General features: G+C 41.8%; 1 protein-coding gene across 1 annotated transcript in view; it reads left to right on the top strand.

The window, feature by feature from the left end:
- Positions 1–8460, top strand: part of PAX2 (paired box 2) — an 85053-nt gene extending 76593 nt beyond the window's left edge. The window contains exons 9-11 of the mRNA XM_067299973.1: positions 1382–1483; positions 6975–7061; positions 8384–8460. Of these exons, the coding sequence (XP_067156074.1) occupies positions 1382–1483; positions 6975–7061; positions 8384–8460 (266 nt within the window). The remainder of the gene's footprint in view (positions 1–1381; positions 1484–6974; positions 7062–8383) is intronic.
- Positions 8461–17223: the final 8763 nt, after the last annotated feature.

Below are 17223 nucleotides of genomic sequence, written 5' to 3'. Positions count from 1 at the left end.
ATTCCTCTGCCAAGTTTCATGCTTGTTCCAGGGCCTACTTTATCAATTATCGTTCTACTGTTAGTAGAGCTAAAACAATTCTTATTCTTCTTTCATTCACATACCTCAGCACAGTTCCAGTGGCTCCAGTAGTGTTAATGGGCCTTACTTAAACTGTCCTTTCTAAAGAAGAATCAGACTCCAGTCCCCTCCCCGTTAGAACAGACAGAATAGAGAAAATTCAACAGAGAAACAAGAAATGGCACAAACTTCTTGGTGAGCTACAGCTCACCTAGAGAATGTGAAAGGCTTTGGATGATTGGAACAGGCTGAGATCTCAGTAGGCAGCGTTGGAGGTTGAGCTGTAAATCTCCCAGCAGCTGTGGGGGAAAGATTATCTTAATTTATTTAGCCTTTTTTTTTTTTTTTTTTTTGGTTTTGGCTTGAAACTCCCAGCAGCTTCTGAGATGATTTTAGTTCATTTAAATGCAATAAGCACTAACAGCAAAATGCCCTTCTGGCTGGCCCATTTTCAGACTAACCAATCCAAATGAGGAAATGCCTCTGGCATCAACCAAGAAGCCTCCAGCTGCACTTCCTAAGAGATGAAAAATAAACTGCAGTCATCCACCCAGTCCACACCCCTCTATTCCTTTGGTGGAGAAAAGATACCAAGACTTTGGGGATTATCAACAAAAACTTGTATCTGTGATAAAAATGCAGTGGGAATCAAATTAAGTCCCTCAACCCTATTATTATGTGTATTACACCAGCAACTGGAAGGACTCCAACCAGTATTGGATCTCTCTTGTGCTAGGCACTGTGCAAAAGTAATAAGAGTGTGTCCTTGCCCCAAAGAGTTTGCAGCATAAAAAGAAGCACACAGCAGTGAAGTGACTTGCCTAAAATCATCAGCAGGTAAATGGCAGAGATGGGAACAGAGACGGGCACAGAAAACTCCTGAGTCACTTTGCAGTGCTTTACACATTGATCATGAGCTGAAACGTCACCATGGTTTTGGAACTGTATCCACTGCATGTAGGACCTCAACTACTCTGGCAACGAATATGCTGCCATTCTCTGTGCAGCTTGGGGCCATTTTGATTTAGTTAAAATAGATCCAAATTTCTAACAGGCTCAAATATCTACAATGAAACACAACCAATTCTTTTGAGCCTCAAAAAGACAAGTTTTAACATCCATCTTTACAGTTTGAGATCAAAAGTGTCACAGTCTTCCCTCAAAAATTTTCAGTGGAAGGTCAGCAGATACATGAGAATGTCACACAGCACTTGCCTATCAAGCTGCTAGTCACTCAATGGTGGGACAAAAGGTGGTATCAAATCAATATTGAATGATCTTATCACTTTTGATCATCTATCCTGATTCTTTCCCTTTCCAGGTCGTGATATGGCAAGCACCACCCTGCCTGGCTACCCTCCCCACGTGCCCCCAACTGGACAAGGCAGCTACCCAACCTCAACTCTTGCAGGAATGGTACCTGGTAAGTCAGCCTCCAGACTTCAGTAATGGTGCACAGGTGTTTGAACAGTATACTGTTACTGTAAGAGCTTTCACAGTTATAGCTATGGCTTTCCTACTATTAAGGCCTGTCCTCTTCAGAAAGAAAATGTCAGGTGCCTATAACCCAGGTAACTAACAATTCATTCTGTAACATATCTCTTTCCCCTCAGTAACTGATTCACTGCTGCTATGGGCAACTAGCTATCTATAACCTATGGTAATTAATTGGTAATTAATTAACCTTACTATTCATTAACTACTGTAATTATCTTCCAATGACCCATGCAGATTATTATGTACTGCTCATGGCTCAGGATATTCAGCTATCCACTAACTTAGGGTAACAACTTACCTTCTATCTAAAGCCAGGACATCTAACTGCAAAACATCAATGGTAATTTAATATCTGCAGTTTTTGCAGACCTACTGTCCACAGCCTAAACTGGCTAAGAACTCAGCAGTGATTAGCAGTATTTCAGGAGAAACTAGATGCTCCCTTTCAACAACCAACTACTTACCCACATCCAGTTTGCTCCTACCTTCTTAATAAGATAATGCCTACAACCCAAGAAACTACCTACCTAATCCTACATTTGAAAGCAAACTATTTTTTTGCTACCCAATGCTTTTGGAGAAATACCTTCTCCTGGCAAATGCACTTACACTGCCCATTGTTCAGGGAGAGCAAAGGCCCATTTACCCTGGGACAACTGAAGAGGTCACTGCCGCAGGCTGTATTCCCTATCCCTCTGATGGAAGCTAGCCCCAGTGGATAGATGAATAGGCAGGGTTTTCATTTCTCAGCCATGGTAGCTCAGAACTCAGAACTGCAACTGCCACTGATTTCTGCTTATGTTAACACCCTGGGCTGTGAGTTGTGATGGTTAAGGAGCAGGTACACTGTCCATTCTGCAACCTCTGCTATGGGAGGGATGGCCCCAGACAACAGCTGTGACGTGAAACAGCAGAAAGCTCAGAGCAGAAAGCTCTTACATCACCCTGCTAGGATTTGTTTGGGCTCATGAGTCAAAACCCTAACTTAACCCCTGTCCAAATCTTGGAACAGCTAAACAAACATACACTACAGAGAGTACAGCTAATCAGTGAAATTATCATGGATAGGGTATGTTTGCAGGTCAGAATCTTAATATCTTTAACTGACAAATCACTGCTTTCATACCACGAGGTACTGATACGTACCTCATTCTAGAGTTAACAAACTACCTACTGCTTATAGTCCTAAAATATGCAACAAAATCTGTTGTGAAGGTGATGTGATCAACCTCCAGATCAGGAAAATATAGTGGATCATACCCCTCCCCAACTGCCACTTTGGTGCCTTGGTATAATTGACCAGTTCACTGAACTTTGGGGGCTCAGTAACATTCAATTAGAGAAAGTTTTTCCTGTGGCCTACTTGGGCATCCTGCAGTACTTGTTGCATCTTTCTGCAAAGCATCAAGTACTGGCTGTTTCAGTCATATTCCACTGGTCAGACCCAGCCTGGCAGCCCTGTAATGTTACTTAAGACAACAATAAAGAGGCTTCCTGGGAAGGAACACAAGACTGGCTTTAATGGGTCACGTTGCAGGTCTCTCTAGCTACCACTCTCTGTCAGGGGCCAAAAGCAAATGCCCAGGGAAGGATATAAGAGTCGGAAAAGCACATAGTGGTACTTCCTCAGAAGGTCTCCCAGCCTCCAATAAGTTGCAGCTCAGAAACTTCCTAAGGTAGAGTTTATATCTTTCTATTTAATATTAATCACCCTTGATAGATTCGCCTCCACAAACTGGAACAGTCTTTCTTGAACCCCTACAAGCTTTTAACATCTCTAGCAACCTGGCAAGGAGTTCTGCAGCTTAACCATATATTGTGTAAAAACTACCTCCCTTCATCTTTTCTGATCCTGCCACCTGCTAGGCTCACTTCATGCCTCATAGTTTTTGTATTAGAAGACTAAACGTGTCAAGATTTAAATACAGATACCAAGAACTGCTGTTAGTAGAGGTTCCCAGAGCATGGATTGCATAGAATATAGGCCTCATAAGATCCTCTGTGCTTGCTTGCCACCTCTGTTAAGAGTCCAGGCTGAAAAGGGAAAACAAAATATGATGTTGCTAATGGTTTGTTACATGTCCCTGGGCCAAGAAAGATCAAGGGCCAGTGCTTTAAGTATATTAGAAACAAGAAGACAGCAAGATGACCAGTCAGGGAGTATCTTTAATGAACATACAGACATGCAAACAAACTTCATTGTCCAGACGTGAGTGAATATGAGGAAGAGGCTCTAACTTCTCTAAATAAAGGTTCTGATCTAAAAATAGAACTGGTCAGAAAATAGAATTTCCAACCCATGCAAAACTCTGATTTTTTGACATTTGTTTTCATCTTGCATTGGGATGAGGAGTCAGAATCTTGAAATAGTTCAATTTGCAAGCATCAGGATGAAACATTTCAATAATGACAACATGTTCTAGATGTCAAGAAATATTAAAATAATAAAAGAGTTGAAAGGAAATTAAATGAGATGAGAAAGGCAAAATGAAACAAAACAAGAAAGTTGAAACATAATACTTTGTATCAATTTGCAATCATTTCAAAACTTTTCTTTCTAAAACTCCATTGAAAATGACAGGCTCATGCAAAACATTTCCATTTTGATGAGGCAGCATTTTCCAGTAGAAAGCTGTTTCTGAGAGGATTGTTTGACCAGTGCTAACCAAAGCTTCTCTATTCTGTCTGTGACAACCTTTCACTAGACTTCTACTTGTATAGTCTAGAGAAGAGCTTGTCGCCAAGCACGGCATCCATGCAACATGGTCAGTCATGCATGCAAATATCTCTGAGATTCATGCAGATGATGTGGTAAGATATGTATTCCTCATTTGCACTTGCCTGTAGCTTCAGGTCACAGGCTGTAGACATGGATGAAAGCCAGTAAGTCCCTGAGTGCACTCTTGAAAAAGCATGAATTAGTCAGTCAAAGAAGGATGAATCAGGTATTGTGCTACACTTAATTTGTGCATTTGTGAAATGCTCCCTACATAGGTAACAGAGCACCTTTGATCCCTGACTCACTTCTTCCTCTTTCCCAGAAAGGCCATCAAGTTTCTGCAAACTGTTTAGTGAAGTGAGCATCCTCAGAAAGGAACTGCAGTTCACACAGAGCAGCGTAGAGCCTGCAGAGGGCTGGTGATGGCAACGGCAGGGAGTCGTTAAACAGAATCCAATGTTGATGAGGAAATTACACTTGTTTCATTAGTGATCGGGGAAGGCGATAGCTCAGTTCCTCTTGGTCACAGTTGAGCTCAAAAGCTCATTATCCTGCTGCATGCATGCTTTCACTCCTCGTCAATAAACACTGTTTCCAGTGGCTGCCCTCCCTCCTCCCTGGCTCTCCATAGCTGGGGCTCTTTCTCCTCTACTTAACCCATGGTTCAGGATCACTATAAACAGTTGACAACTCAGGAGAGGGTTAGAAAGAAGTCTTGAAATATCAGAACTTCTTCTCTTGATGCAGAGAAGTGATCTTTTTATGAGGCAATTCAAAGCAAGAATTCACATCTGGATTGTTTTGTCCTTCCTTTGGGGCCAAATTTACCCCAGTATATCCCACAGATAAGTCACTTGAGTGGAGCTAAACCAGGGCTATGCATTGCTTCTTGCCCTTCTATCATCTCCCACAGCAACCTGATCACATTAGCAGATTTCACCTTCTCTTTCCCAGCTAGCTGTCAGGATTTTCAGTGCAGGATTTTAGATTTTAGATATGTAAACATGTTGAGTCATTATCACTAAAGCAGTATTTAGCAAGTATTTAGCAGTATTGTGTCTGTCACACAATAAGAATTTTTATGCTGAAAATAAAAACTACTCTGACTAAAAGACTGTTGGATGATGATTGCTATTGATACATACACCTTTTCATAGTGACTACTTAGGTTATTATTCTGAATGTCTTTAAAAGACCTGTCTGGACAGATCCTCCTCAAGTATAAATCAGTGCAAATCCATTGACTTCAATAGACATCACTTCCCCCATCTGAGAATCTGTGGTTTTGGCTTTAACTCTCCTGTGAGGGAAGATTTGCAGCGATTACAGTATAATTAATTGACATTTCTTTGGTAATTGTATCACAGGCATTCAGTGTATACTGCACTGCCTTCCTTTCCCATTCCAGGTTATCTAGCAGTAACCCTAGGCGCTTTCCAAACACTTTTGTCGTAGCAGGAACTCCCCACCCAGAGCAGACCAGAAGCTAGTAGTCACTCTGTTCTTTCATCGTCTTTGGAGTGCATGATAATGCCTTTCAGATGGCACTAACTGTTCCCAGCCTGTCTGTACTGCTTTAAATTGAGGTTGTGATTAGACAATAGCATGTCCTTACGTAACAGAATCATAGATTTTTAAGATTGTAGAGTTTGTTGTGGTCATTTATTTTGAATGCCACACTATACCTCAGTTACTAAATGTAATTCCCTTAGCCTTGCACAGTCATCTAGAAAACAAGGAGACCCAGATCCTTACAAACAATAAAAATGAGTATTTAAGAAGACTCTAAAACATTCAGATATTGTTTCAGAGTGTTATTATATCACAAAGTTCATAACCATTTTGGTTTGAGCCTATTTTACCAATGTGAAAAGGGGAGCTGTAGCCCAGCTTGCCTTTCAGATTCAAGGCAGCACCTAAAGTACTGACTCATTAGCAAACTCTCTTCTGGAACTGGAATACAATGTGTTTTCTCTGCAACTCATTGACTAAACATAAATGTTGGTCCCATCATATATGAATCACTTTTCTGAAATCATTGTACAGAGTAAGACAGAAAGATTCATGCGTTTTCCATTTTGTTTCATATTTAACACTACCATACTCTGAGAATATTTCCAATAATGAACTTGAACCATATTCTTCTCCATAAATACTTCATAATCTGCAGCACCTAAAAACAGAATTTACCAATACAAATCACCATCAACAGGACTGCCAGTTCTGATGAGCTTATTGGGAGGTCTGCCCCTTAAAGCTCCCATGCCTGCTGTCTTGACATTACCGGAGAGCCTTTCTTAGATTAGGTTTTAGATTAGATTTAGGTTTTATTAAGAAGAAAGCTGATGGCTAACTGTAGAAAAAACATGCAAATGCAATCCTAATGCAACCAGAAGATCAGAAATCAGAAGGCAAAGAAAAATAAACCAGCTTGTTTATTTGTATTATTGAATTTCATTATTTTGAACTAATTTCTTGATTTTGAAAAGGTCAGTCTTATGATTTTTAATTGTTTAGGCAAGTAACATTGCACTGAACAAACACCGCCCTGAAGGGCAAAATCCCAGCTGGGCAAGGAAGCCATATATAACAGTTTTCCTGATGGCACACAGATTCAACATGAAGATTCACTTGATGGAGTAGCAGACGTAGATCTTCATTCTTACCTGTACTTCACACGTTGCTTGCTTTCTTCCAGGGAGCGAGTTCTCAGGGAACCCGTACAGCCACCCTCAGTACACAACTTACAACGAGGCCTGGCGATTCAGCAACCCGGCATTACTAAGTGAGTACCTCTTTCCCACAGCACACCCCCAGCTTCGCGCTCCTTCTGTTTGTCTCTTTGTTTTCTTTTCTTTGTTTGTTTGTTTTTGAAAGGGGCCTTCAAGTATTTGGCCATATGAAAGACCTTTTTCCTCACTCTCCAGTCCTGTGCCTAGATGGGTTTATATCTGACATGCATTTTGTACCTATTCTGAAGCTAGCTCCTCTTTCATCAGATGGTTCAGAATTCCAGTTCAGTACTGTCTTCTCCCTGGCTGCATCCACAGCCTATTCCAGACTAGATCAGTTCAGTTCAGGTTCTGCTCCTCTCACAGGCTGCAATCAGCATTCATTCAAGGTCTGTTCAAAAATCCAGGTGAGGTTTCACTACTCTCCCAATCTAAACCGAGAGTCAATACCTGGGGATCTGGAAATCTCATAAAAGTTCTTCTCATAGGACCAGCAGGAACAATGTCCAGTATGGGAGACAGGCTGCATCACTATGTTTATAAATGGCTGGTGGAGTTTTCTTGCAGCAATATTCAGCTCCAGTGACCCTAATATGTCTAGAAAAACTCAGTTTTTTTCAGAGGGAGGAAAAAAAAACCCTTAAGACTCTGTCTTCTAACACACTTCTTTGCAAGGGAACAGGAGGAGATTTATTATATGTAAAATAAATCGGCTGTGATTATGAACTACATATTTACTTAGGTTTAACAACTGGATAATAGATGCACATTTTATTCCAGTGTTGTTAAAACTCAGTAAATATGACCTTTATAATCAATCACTATTTAACACACATTCAATAACCATCCAGAGAGCTTTCATGCCAAATGTGACCAAAATCCCAAGCAATGAAACAATGGAATTTTGTTTCATTTCTCCCCTCCTGTTTTTAAAACTGACTCACAGTACTCAATCACATATACTCAGAACATCCAGCCCTCTGGCAGCTTCCTTGTGACCGCAGATCAGGTGTGAGATACTTCTGCTGCAATGCTCACATGCTTCCCTCTCAGCTCTTCACTGATGGTCTCAAGGAGCAAAATGATCCCCTTCCCCTAGAGGGGCTTCAGACCCAGAGGCCCCGGTAGTCTCTCTTCACTGAAATATGGTCCTCAGGTGGTTTCAATTGGTAGCCTTTCACTACTCCCAACAAGAGCCGAGTCTGCCAGTTATTTCTTTTGATTCCTTTCCTTTTCTTCCTTCCTTTCCTTTTCCTTTGTTTTTAGTTCTCCTTTGTTTCTTTTCTTCGTTTGATTGTTTTATTTTTTTTATTTTTTATTTTTTTTACTGTTTGTCCTTTCAACCAGTCCATTCTTCTCCTGTGTTAACTTTCAGGTTCCCCTTATTATTATAGTGCCACATCCCGGGGCTCCGCACCTCCCACTGCTGCCGCTGCCTATGACCGCCACTAGTTACCATGGAAACCACATGAAACTGCAGGGCGACAGCTTAGGCCTCCATATTGTACCTGTCTGATCAACTCCCTCCATCCCTGGGAAGGGTGAAGAGAACTTCTCCGTTCCTCCCCACAGTCCAGCTCCTTCCTCTTCGCCACGAAGGCGCCGGAGCAAGCGCTCACACCTTGAGACTGAGAAACCCGCTTCCCCTGCGCTCCACCCCGCACTCCACCCCGCCTGCTCTCACCAACACGGGGAAGAGCCTGAGGCCGAGCTGCTTGCTGCAGGAACCCTTCAAAGCACCTCGGCAAAGTCCAGCCATTCAAAGTCTCCTCGATTTCCAAGACTTAAGGGGAACTGGGAAGCAATGCAGCTGGCAGCCTTTGCCTTACAGGACCCCATTCTTCTGGGAGTGGTAAGGGCAGGGGGAAGCAGGGGAGAAAGGCACGCATAAAACACTGTTCCCCAAAGAAATGTTCTTCTATGGTGGACTCTTCAAAATGTAAGATCCTTGATGATTACACTGTTTCCGGGACAGAGGGAACAGCCTGGCTAGAGTGGAGAAGGCAGTACAGAGACCTGACCCATCTGGCAATGAAGAAAAGGACCAAGTAATTATCTGCACCCCAAGAGGGGTTCTCTGTGCACCTCATCCCCACTCTTCATCTTGGCTTCCTCCATGGTTGGCTGCACCCCACGTGTGGTGACTTTGCAGGCCAGAGTTGGGGTGAAACTCACACATACACCCACAATTTCTGTGACACACAATCAGCTCAGACAGGAGGATGGAGCAACATTTACAAACCGGCCGACGAAATGAAGAAATATATAAATAGATATATAAATATAACTGTGTTTTTATGCTTTGTCATGAAGGTCTGTAAAAAGGAAAAAAAAAAAGAACAAATCCCCAATTTTCTAAAAAACCCAAGCAAACAAAAACAACAAAAAAACAAAATAATAATTAAAAAAACCTACAAAAATAAAACTCCAAGTCCCATCCCTCCCTGCCACCTGAATGGCAGACAAGTTCCTCTGACGTTTGATGCTCCTCTCTCACTCTCGGGTTTTGTTTCCTTTCTGTTTTGCACTACAATGGGATGGTGGTATTGGAGAGGATTGGATGCCAGCTCCGCCCCCATTGCCTCCTCCTCCTCCCCCTTTCCCAAATCCTGTCTCTGGGGAACAGTGTGGACAAGTCACATTTGACAAAGTTACCAAACACATCAGTCGACAAAAAAGCACTCTGAGTCAACAAACATTTTCCATGTCACTGGTTGGCAAACAAAGAAAACAAGCCCAGCTGCGCTCTAACTGCGCTTTGTGGTGGAAAGGAAAGTGTGGGGCTTCATGTGGGCCCATTTGATTGCCCTCTGGACAGCTAAGACTGAGATGGACAAATTCAGGATTGGCTGGGATTATTGCTTGGTTCCCTAGCCCTTAGGTTCCTGGCCCTTTACCTTAATCCCTGTACCCATGTCTGCTTCAGTTCACCTACATCCTGACTTTCACGATTTTAGATATGCCCTACACCCGTTCTCCAGACTCCTATAGCCTGATGGCAATATCCTCATTATCTGTGCCCAACACCTAATTTCCCAACCACTACAGCCTTGCTGTATGGGCCTCCTTTATTCCCAGTCTGTCTCCTTCTACACCTAATAATTTATAGGCTTACATTCAAAACCATATGCCTGCATCCTACCAGCTATTCCCTGCATACAGGCTCATCTTTTCATCTTCAACCCTATACTGTGCACCCTAATATTTACCCCTTATCCCAAATGCTCACCTGATGATTCTCTAGGGATTATCTGCTCTTGTTGGTTCTCAAGTGACTGGCAAACACTGTTCTGCAAAAGGCTAACTGTCAACAGAAATGCTTATTACCCCTGTATTGTCAGCAAACTCATAAACTGTTTCTTGCACTGACACTTCCTAAAACGTACTCAAAGAAAACATGAAGGCAGCTATAGCCTATCCCCAGGGCATCAAGTCTGCCAAAGTAGATCTTTGTTGTTTTAGAGAGGTATCATATAAAACTAGTGGGCTACTGCCCATGAACCAAGACAGGATTGAGAATCAAACCCCCAAGGGCATAAAAGTGAACAGTGGAGCAATCTGTACAGCCAACATTATGTATAAAACCCAAAGTTCCCAGCCTCTGAGGAGATGTGGTTGTGGACTCAGTATTCTGTCTCCAAGTTTAACTTGTGTGTATGAAATCCATCATCAGTAAACAGCTGTGTTGATCCCAAAGGCCCCCTTCACCTAACACTTTTAGCCTTTGCATGGCTCTAGCTGATTATAGGTCTGTGTCTTCTTAATGGGATGCCCAAATGATAAGTGTATGGGGCAGGGAGTGTTTACATAGAAGATATAGAGCTAAAATCTGTTCCTGTACAGAACAAAATCAAAGAGGTTACTCCTGATCTTTTAAGTGTTACTATGCACCTCTTACTTGTGCATAACCTGCTGTGGATAGCAGAGTTGTTACACTGTCACTGAGACCAGAATTTGGCCCGTTATCTCCTTCTGTTCTGTATGAGAAGCAAATGCTGAGTAATTTCTAAAAATTTACTTTTACCCCTTCTGTTTTCCTCCATAGACACCAGATGGATGCTGGACCCTGTTAATAGTCCCCCGTTCAGTCTCTCAGTACAGCCTTTGCTCTACTTGTGCACAACCCAGTTTCACGCAGCACATGGTCAAGGGCAGAGGCAGTAAATCAGGGTACTGGCAGCCAGAACCTCCTGAAGAGGCTAGAGAGCAGCAGACTGACACACCTCACACTAGGCAACCTGCAGTCCAGGAAGCCACTCCAGAGAAGCTAGTAGTTGAGAAATGCTTATTTTTAGAATGGTGTTTTGCTAAACTTGAGACACAAGACAGGGTGTGAAAGCAGAATTTGGTTGGCTCACTCATGGCTGGCTTGATTTGGCCCTTGGATGGCCAAATACATTGTTGGTGTAACTCCACTGATAAATGGGGACTTCCACCAGGCATTGGATTGGTCTGGAAAGTTAATAAGTATAGCAAGCAGTTTGATCAGGAAAAATAAAAGGAAAGCAGAATTATGCAAAGGACTGGGCAGTCTAATCCTCTTCCACCACCATCTGTAGACCCCCATGCGAATGTACTGAATTACATTTGCCAAAGAGTTTCTTGTGTTGGTTGTTTTGATTTACAGTCGGTGGATGCATTGTAAAGCAGTATTATAGCTAAAGTCTAGTAGCTGACACGGGGATTTATGTGGTGATATTATGCAGAAGAAAACCATCAATATTCATATAGATTCCATTAGACTGGACTATGCAGGAAACGCAAAAATTCTACCAATTATTTAATATTATGTTATTTGCAAAAACAATTGCTGCTTTGTAGGAAGATAATGTGTGTAATGTGAAGGCAATTCCTCTTGTATATAAGTTCATCTCCATCTTCATCATGGTAGTTATTAAAACAGCCTCGTCTCATCTTGTAGATAAGGAACACGCTGTCTGTACTGTGCGAGTCTCGTTGTGCTCACTGAAAACAAAACAATGTATTCAATAAAGCACAGCACAAATCCAGAACCTGAGGGAACAGCCAAACCTTGGAAGGACTCCTTCCCCAAAAGGCCAACAGTTGCTTTATTACAGATGGATTTTTCTTTCATATTTCTTAAAAGAATTTTACACAAAAAAATGAAAACAAAAAAGATTGGAGGAAAAAATCACTATGCAAAATCCAGTGAAGTCTGTCACTCACATCTCTCTCCGCCATTCTGCTGTCTTTTCCTTTTCTCCCATTTCTTTCTCACATCCTCTTTCCATTCCATTTCTATCTCTCTCTTTCATTTAATTGTTCCCACTATTTCTGTGTATTCCCAGTGCACTTTTCTATCCAGAGAATCCAGATATCAGAGCAAGTATCTGGGAGACAGAACTCCCCAATTCTCCTCCTGGCTCCAGAGAACCTTTTTCAAGTCCGATTTCTTCCCCATGCCTCAGTTCCAATCTTCTGTAAAATGGGGATAGCAATACACCCTAGCTCATAGGAGTATTGCGGAGCTGCATTAATTAGCACTGGCTCAGTGCTTTGAGATCCTGGAAAGAAAATTCTATTAGAGTGTTAAGTATTATTATGAATAATAATGAATGTTTTTACTACATTTCCCTCTCCTTTCCTTTTTCTCATAAATCACTCTTCATTTCTTTATTTTTCTTCCTGAGCTCTCCCTTCGCTTCTTTCTTTTCTTTTCACTCTTAGCTCTGCTGCTATGCTTGTTTTATCTAATGGACTTAGCAGAAATGTTGTGCGACTATATCATCTTCTGTCACAGTTTTTCTTGGAGTGGGAGGAATCTTGTGAGTTCTCAAAAGATACACTTTGCTGGAAGGAACGGGGACCTGGTATTTAAAATTGGGCGGCACTTTGGAGGCCTATTCTCCGACACTCCCATGTCCTTTTGGCCCAAAGGAATGTGGGGCAAGAGGGTGGGAGGGGAGCCTGGGGTGGATCCATTACAGTAGACACCTTTGTGACCTGTAAATGTTTGGGGGGGGATAGCGCAATGAGCCCTGCTGTGTTGAAACAGGGCCAAGTCTGCATGCTTTCTGACCCATCAATAGTGATGATTCAAATTCAGAACAAGACTTCAGAACTAATCACATTATGAATGTGAGGATGTTGAACAAACAACAGAAAAAGAAAACATAAAAAACCTGCACCTATTTCTCCTCTTGAATGTATAATCATATATGCATATAAACATTTTCCCAAAGGAATTTTGGTTTACCGTACTGTTGAAAAAAAACCACACCTCTTTTTTTCCCTAAGAAAAAGCAGCCCCTTGCGAAAAGAAATCAGAATCATAGCTGCCCCCTTTGGGAGTGACAGAATGAGGACTTCCAAAGGACCCCACAAATACCACACTGTGCTCCTTGGCTGGGTCCAGGATGGCGGCAAACTTGCAAGCCAGGAAGGAGGGACCAGACAACAACAACACCAGAACTGAAAACAAATCCAACCATAAGCAGCTCTGCCAATGCTCACTAGGCTAAGCTAGACCTGAGACTGGGGAGGGGGGCCATTGCCAGGTGCAGGGTCATACCCATTTGGGGCTGCTGCAGCCACTCTTGGCTTTTCCTCATCGCTTCAGTTCTGTTTGACTCTTCTTTTTTCTTTTTGTGCACATGAGAAATAAAAACAATTTTTTTTTTTGTATGTCACTTTTGTGGCTTCTGGCTTGTTTCTCTTTCCCTTTCTCTCTTTCTCTCTCTCTCTCCACTTTTCTTTCTCCAGTAGATTCCCCTTGAGGTCTCCAGGAAGTTATACTCGTTGCATCTAGCACCCTTCGGGCACCATGTAAACAATAAACACTATGATTGCTAATAACCGCCACACCGCATGATGGAAGGCACTGCACATGCCTGCAACACCTTACAGCACAATCCAGTCTCTGAGCCTCCACCACCCACCACTCTGCTCCTGTTTATTGCCAGCAGGACTCCCTCCTCTATCGATCTTGCTCAATTGACTCCCAATGATCCATAATACATCTGGTGTCCCCAAGTAGTTCAGAAAATCAAAATGCTGTTGGGTAGCCACAGTATTAAAAAGATGTGGAGTAACCCAGAGTCCCTTTCCAACTCTACCCCTGTTTCCTTATAACCCCACTTGAGGATTAGTAACACCTGTGCTCAGCATGCCTCTAAAAGGATTTTAACCTTCCAGAATCAGTCCTGATTCTCCATCAAAGCACTCCGGGAGCTGTGTGAAGTCTCAGTAGGAGGGAGGATGACTGACAGCTCATATCTTACCCCCACTTCTCTGCTACCCCATTTTTCGTTTCATGAGAGGAATCCCATTAGCCTGATGTTTTATTGTAGCTTGCGCTCTCTTAATCTCTATCTGTCTTGGTCAGCTGGGGGGCAAAACCAAATGCAAAGTCATTAATAACCCGTTCTCCAAACTATTCATCGTCTGCCTAACAAAGAGCTAGACATGATATTAAGGTATGCTATAAACATACCAAATCCAGAGGTTTCACTCAATTTTTCCTCAGTCAAGCATTAATTCTCCAGGAAGTCAGAAGCAGTTTAATGTCATAAAGGCTGAGTAAAAATGTAGCACAGAGTCAGGCTAGGCTAAATCCATTTTGCTTCTGCAATTTTTAGTCATTTTAAAATGTTTTCACAAGAGCTCACGAAAGTCAGTGGGCCAGATTTTCTGCTGGTATGTATGTATCCTAAAGAAAGTCTGCACAGAAACGCTTCCATGAAATCAAATGCTTTCATGAAGCTTTCTCTCATCAGTCAGTTAAAACTGTTCCTTTTGTTTCAGTTTATATTTTCCTTTCCAGTATTAATAGAATTGGCTGAAAATCCTCCAACAGGGCATTTTCCATAACTGAAAGTCAATTTGTTGAAATCTAAACAGTCTGTAAAACCAATTCAATTTTCACAATGTTGCAGTAAAACTGCCTGGCAACTCTCTTCAAGTCAGAGACCCTGGGTTTCCAGGGTCCGCAGGCTGCCAGACAGACAGGCCCAGACTTTGATGTAGTGATAGACCTGTACTACAAATCAGAGCAAAACTAGATTTCAAAATTCTGAAATCTTTTATGCATCAGAATTACCTTTCTCCACCAAAGTTTAGGTGATAAGAATCAACCATTGGACTACTACATGAGATCCTGGATGTTAATTTGACTGGAATTAAAGGAAATTACTAACATACGTTCACTACCAGAGGTTTTCACCTCTGGTGAAAGATCAAGAATCAACAAACAGATGAAACAAAAGAAAATAAAATGAATCTTCAAAATTCATTCTGATAAAATAATATTAGAAGAAAGAGCTAGAATTTAGGCTAATCATCTTATTCGATAGCCCACGCAACGCAGCCCAGAAAACTGCACGCTGAGGTTCCTGCATAAGTCTCCATAACTGGTAGTTGAACTATAGCAAAACTTTTGCAACTTCCAAGAACCTATATATCTTGGAAACAGAAATATTTGTGTGAAAGAGCAATTTCTACCATTCTGTCTACTATTATGTTCCTCTAATAATCCTGCCATAATCAATGGGAGTTCTCAGTGTGAAAATGCTTGTGATAAAACTAAAATGAGCACTGCAGTCTGTCTCCAAATGAGGAAAAGGATGTTGTAAGAGATTACGCAACACTAAGAGAAATCCTCTTTATAATTACTCTGACAAGAAAAATAAAGAAAAGTTTGAATATTCTGAGATGATGACAACCTAATTTAAAAACAAATAAATTGTCTAATAAGGTATAGGCAAGGAAACACTTGGAACACTTAAGCATGCACAGTGCCAGCCAATCTATCCAGATGATACACATCTGAAGGCATTAAGCAAGCTAGCAGATGAATTTACTAGACCACACACAATCAATTCTGAAAAATTGTAAAGACCTGGGGAAATGCCAAAGACAGAAGGACAGCAAACACAGCACCAATGTTTAAAGTGATCATGAAAATCACTGTCTAGTAAATTTACACACTGATGATTGTATGCAAAGTAAAATGCTTTAAAATATTAAGGGAAGGATCAGCTCACTGAACAACTAGCAGTTAATGAAGATAAGCATAGTAAACAGCCTGTACATAACAAATTCTTGACTGCTTTAGAAAAGAAGCTGGGAACATTCTCAGGACAGTTAATTTACCATGATTCAAGAGCTGTCTGCAAGGAAGCAAAGGAAGTTTGTTAGAGCCTGTGCTGCCAGCCCCAAGTACTTGAAAATCATGAATGAAGCACACAGAAAAATCACAAGACTAGAAATCATGTAATCTGTATAACACCAGATACCATTTTGTATATATGTATACTTCTATACATATATATGTATACAAAATAAAAACAAAACAACTTTTATTTGACTTCTAATTTTGCTGTTTTCAAGATGACCATAGTCACATTATCAGTCATGTCTCTTCCGCTCCCAGAGTCAGAAATTTGCTTCTTCTTTTAGTGAAAAGTGAGCTTCTCATCTCATCAGAGGGACCCTGTGGTTTAGGGCTTTAGGAAGAAGCTCAAATGTCCCAAGACCTGGAATGGCCCTGTAAGTGCTGGTGAGGCTGACGAGAGCTGATTTGATACCAGAGCTTGTCAGCAAAGACTCATTTTTCTCCTGCCTTCTGCAGTGGGAAGTTTTGGTGGAAGCTGCCGATCCAAAGTGTTTGATCGCTTCAGGTTCAAAACTCTACCTGAAATGTGCAAATTCTGTCTATACCAGCTGCTCAGAGAAGACTCTTTCTTCCACTTCTCCTTACCCCCAGAGCAGGTCCTCCCCTGCTGGCAACCCTGGCCGCTTTCTGCAGCTCCGGCCTCCTCATCACTTCTTCTGCCCTTTCCTGCCTTACCAAGTCTTATGGCCCAGACAGGTTCTCCCTCTGCATTCCCCTTCCTACAGAAGACGTGGATTTTCCCTAATCCCCCTTTTATTCATTCTCTGCCTACTATCCTCTCCTATCTAAACCCTTCCATGTTCCGTGACATGCTGTTTTCCTTTCCTGTCCCCCATAGTCCTTGTTCAGACACTATTAGCCTCCCCACGCACATATAGAGGATTTCTCCATCCTTCCATTCTTAACCCTACTGTTTTCTGATGCTTTCCACAGTCCCCTTCTACTACTCTGATAGCAACCAGGCTTCAGTAAAGAACTTTACTATGGGCAGCTTAACTTCCAGGTGCCATACTTTGTAAGTAAATGCTGACCAGCTTAAACTGTCACTGCTGATGAATTCAGTCCCAGGAAGAAGACCTTTA

The sequence above is a fragment of the Apteryx mantelli genome, chromosome 7, assembly GCF_036417845.1.
Source record: "Apteryx mantelli isolate bAptMan1 chromosome 7, bAptMan1.hap1, whole genome shotgun sequence".
Taxonomy (NCBI): Eukaryota; Metazoa; Chordata; class Aves; order Apterygiformes; family Apterygidae; genus Apteryx; species Apteryx mantelli.
The sequence above is the reverse complement of the archived record's forward strand: the minus strand, read 5'-3'. Positions and strand labels throughout refer to the sequence as shown.